The sequence below is a fragment of the Bos mutus genome, chromosome X, assembly GCF_027580195.1.
Source record: "Bos mutus isolate GX-2022 chromosome X, NWIPB_WYAK_1.1, whole genome shotgun sequence".
Lineage (NCBI taxonomy): Eukaryota > Metazoa > Chordata > Mammalia > Artiodactyla > Bovidae > Bos > Bos mutus.
Window position 1 is genome coordinate 24,479,461 of NC_091646.1, and position 3,417 is coordinate 24,482,877.

At 39.2% G+C, this 3,417-nt stretch overlaps 1 protein-coding gene across 1 annotated transcript; it reads left to right on the plus strand.

Moving 5' to 3' along the window:
* Window positions 1–377: 377 nt before the first annotated feature.
* Window positions 378–3,068, plus strand: USP26 (ubiquitin specific peptidase 26). The gene has a single exon (XM_070366556.1). It carries the CDS (start codon window positions 378–380, stop codon window positions 3,066–3,068), a length of 2,691 nt encoding a protein of 896 aa, XP_070222657.1.
* Window positions 3,069–3,417: the final 349 nt, after the last annotated feature.

Sequence of the window (3,417 nt, forward strand, 5' to 3'; positions counted from 1 at the left end):
GGAATCTAGTATTGCAGTGGAAAAGAGATTTAGTGTGAGAGAGTGAGGTTTGAATTCTATCCAAGCATTTCTCTGATAACTTAAATAATTTTTCTTGATTTTTTTTTCCATAGAGGCCTTGCTTTGGAAATCAAGACTCTGCCCTCATGCAACTGTGGATAGCTCTTGAAGCATACTGGTTTTATCACTAGAAAGCTGGATTATCCAGAGCCCAAAGAGGCTCTAGGATAAAACTAGCACTTGAAACAGGATCATTCTATATAGAGAACTAAAGAACTATTTCTTTGGTGTTGTCTCCAGAGGTGAACTTGCCAACATACTGGAACTTTAAGATTGTCAATAATTCAAGGTAGGTGTATTTTATTTGTAAAGAAACCATGGATCCTGTAGCAGCACATGGTTTTGTCCAATTATGGAACAAGAAGAATGGGACGTCTAAGTCGAAGGAAGCAATCGTTGAACTATCAGGAAAAAAGAAGAAAACTAAACTGGTGATCCATTTCTGTAATGGAGAAAGCAGAACTTTTGAACTACATAATAATATTAAAAACGTGATCGTTAGATCCTATGGAGAAAAAGTGAATCACCTGCATTTAACTTTCCAAAACAACAGCTTCTTTTTTATGGAAAAAATATCCTCTAAAGATGTCAAAACATTGAAGGCATTCCTGGATGGAGTCTGTCAAAATCATCTTCCACCATCCATAAGACCTGATGTGGATAGCAGTGCCTCTGCCAGCACAACAGTACAGAAGATCGTTGATGAAACTTCATTTCAAAAAGTGGGTAAGAAGTCAAATAGTCAATCTTCTGAGAAAGAAGAAAAAAACGGGACACCTTCATCTGCATCAGAATCACTAACATCTACCTATGAACAGTTATTAGAAGATGAGTATGGGAAGAGGAATAAGAAGCTCTCATGGGATTTCCAAAATGAGAGTAGCTCCGTGAAAAAGAGGAAATCCAAGAGACACCTATTAAGAATTGTAAGCCACAGTGAGAAGAAGGAATTGAGGATAAAAGGGTTAAAACAGAGTAAATTAGATTTAGATTTTTTATTTAAGATCAGTCCTTACCTACATGGCACTAATCTTGTCCCAAAACTGTCTGAGAATATATATTTCACATTTCTGTCAGAAGCAGAGTATGATAAGGATGACCCATATTGGGACAGACTCAAGCTGACTCTTGACTACTACCCGGAGAAACTATGGCAAGGCTTCCCCAATTTGGGAAACACCTGTTACATGAATGCAGTTCTACAGTCTTTATTTTTGATTCCATCATTTGGTGATGATTTACTCAATCGGAGTTACCCATGGTGTAAAATTCCCCCTGATGCACTTAGCATGTGCTTGGCACAGATGTTTGTCTTGAAAGACATTTATAACATAAATATTAAGAAGAGGTTACTTGTGAATATTAAAAAAACCATTTCAGCAGTTGCAGAGATATTCGCTAACAACAGGCAGAATGATGCCCATGAGTTTTTGGGTCATTATTTAAGTCAGATGAAAGAAAACATGGAAAAATTAAACACACTTGGGAAGACTAAAATTGAATCTAAGGAAGAAAGGTCACCTCAACCATTTTTTGCTGGCAGTGCAGCCAAGCAAGCACTCCTTTGTCCTGTCATCACTAATTTCGAGTTTGAGTTGCTGTGCTCTATTACTTGTAAAGGCTGTGGGCACACTGTTCTTAAGACAGAAGTGAATAATTACCTCTCCATCAATCCTCCCCAAGGACGGCAAGCACTTCCCTTTTCTATTCAATCTAGTCTTGATCTTTTCTTTGGAACAGAAAATCTAGAGTATACATGTGAGCAGTGTAAACACAAGAAATCTCATATAAAGTATACATTCAGTAGGCTACCTAGGGTCCTTATTGTTCATCTGAAGCGCTATAACTTTATTCAGTTTCGGTCCTTAAAGAAGGATGACCAAGAAGTCATTATTTCCAAAAATTTAAAGATATCTTCCTATTGCAATGAAAATACCAGACCACCATTTCCTTTAAACAAGAAAGCACATCTTATGAATCTCAAAGTTTTAAAAATCTTTCGAAACATAAATTCTGAAGCTATCAGTAAGTTGACACCGTCAGCAAAGATGGCCTTGGAATTCATGAATTCTTTGCCTTCACACATTGTACCAGACGAAGAGCCCGAACCACAAAAAGATCATGTTCATCATGAAGATTCAAGAGAAGAAGAGAAACAAAAAGACCTCGGAAAATGCTCTGTACTAGAGATACTAGACTCTGCATTGGCAAACTCACAAGATGGAATAATCGTTGCAAGAGAGCTGTTAGCAGTGGCCTTAATGATGAATATGGAAGACGGCTCATTTTCTCTGAGAGAGATAACCATCAGCGACCCAGATGTATGTCAGAGAGTGTTTGAAAATCCAAAACTAAAGGACAACGAGAGAATGAGTATGTTTGCAGATTTTGATGCTGTGGCTAAGACCACCGAAGATAAAGATGAAAACGCCAAAATTTCAGAAGTTTCCTCAGTGGCTGAACAGACCCCAGATAAAGAAAGGATGAAAACCTATGAACAAGCCCTTTGGCTGGCACTGCTTCAAAGCATTCCAAAGACAAAGACTCAAAAGAAAAAGTGCACAGAGAAACTCAAAAGACCAAAGGAATCAGGCGTCCGGGGAACCAAGGTGAAGTCCCCAGGTGCATCGGGTCGCAATAAAAAGCCTGGAAAAAAGGGCTCTTTACGTACAGAGAAGACAGAAGCTGCATCCAACGAACCAAAAGGAGAAGCTGAGATGGAAGACCGTCAGGCCTACCGGCTCATTGGTGTTCTCAGCCATCTTGGGAAGAGCCTAAATTCAGGCCATTATATCTGTGATGCCTATGACTTTGTAAGGCAAGAGTGGTTCACTTACAATGATTTGCAGGTGTCAAATATCGAAGAGGCCACAATGCAAAAAGCTAGACTTTCCTCTGGGTATGTTTTCTTTTACATGCATAATGAGATCTTTGAAGAGCTGTTGGAAAGGGAGAGCTCCCCACCTTCAAGCACAGAGGCAGGGAAGACCTCTCAAGAGCAGGAATAAAGACAGACTTAAATTTCACAAATCTGCTTGACTGCCTCTCTGGCTATCACTTTCTCCATGGAAGGAAAACTTTCAACTCTAGCCAAGCACAAAGGAGCAACTAGCATCCAGGACCAAAGTTTAAGCAGAAACACTGACTTGAAAATAAATCTTTGTTCTAACCCTGATCGAGACACCTTAACCCACAGTTCTGTGATAAACATTCATCTCCCCTACTAGACTAGAACTGTGTGTTCCATATTCTACTAATGCAGTGAATTTTGACTGTGGTCCTCAAGCCAGTACTATAAGAAACATGGAAGGACTTGTGAGAAATGCAGTTTCTTGATTGCACCATGGACCCACTAAT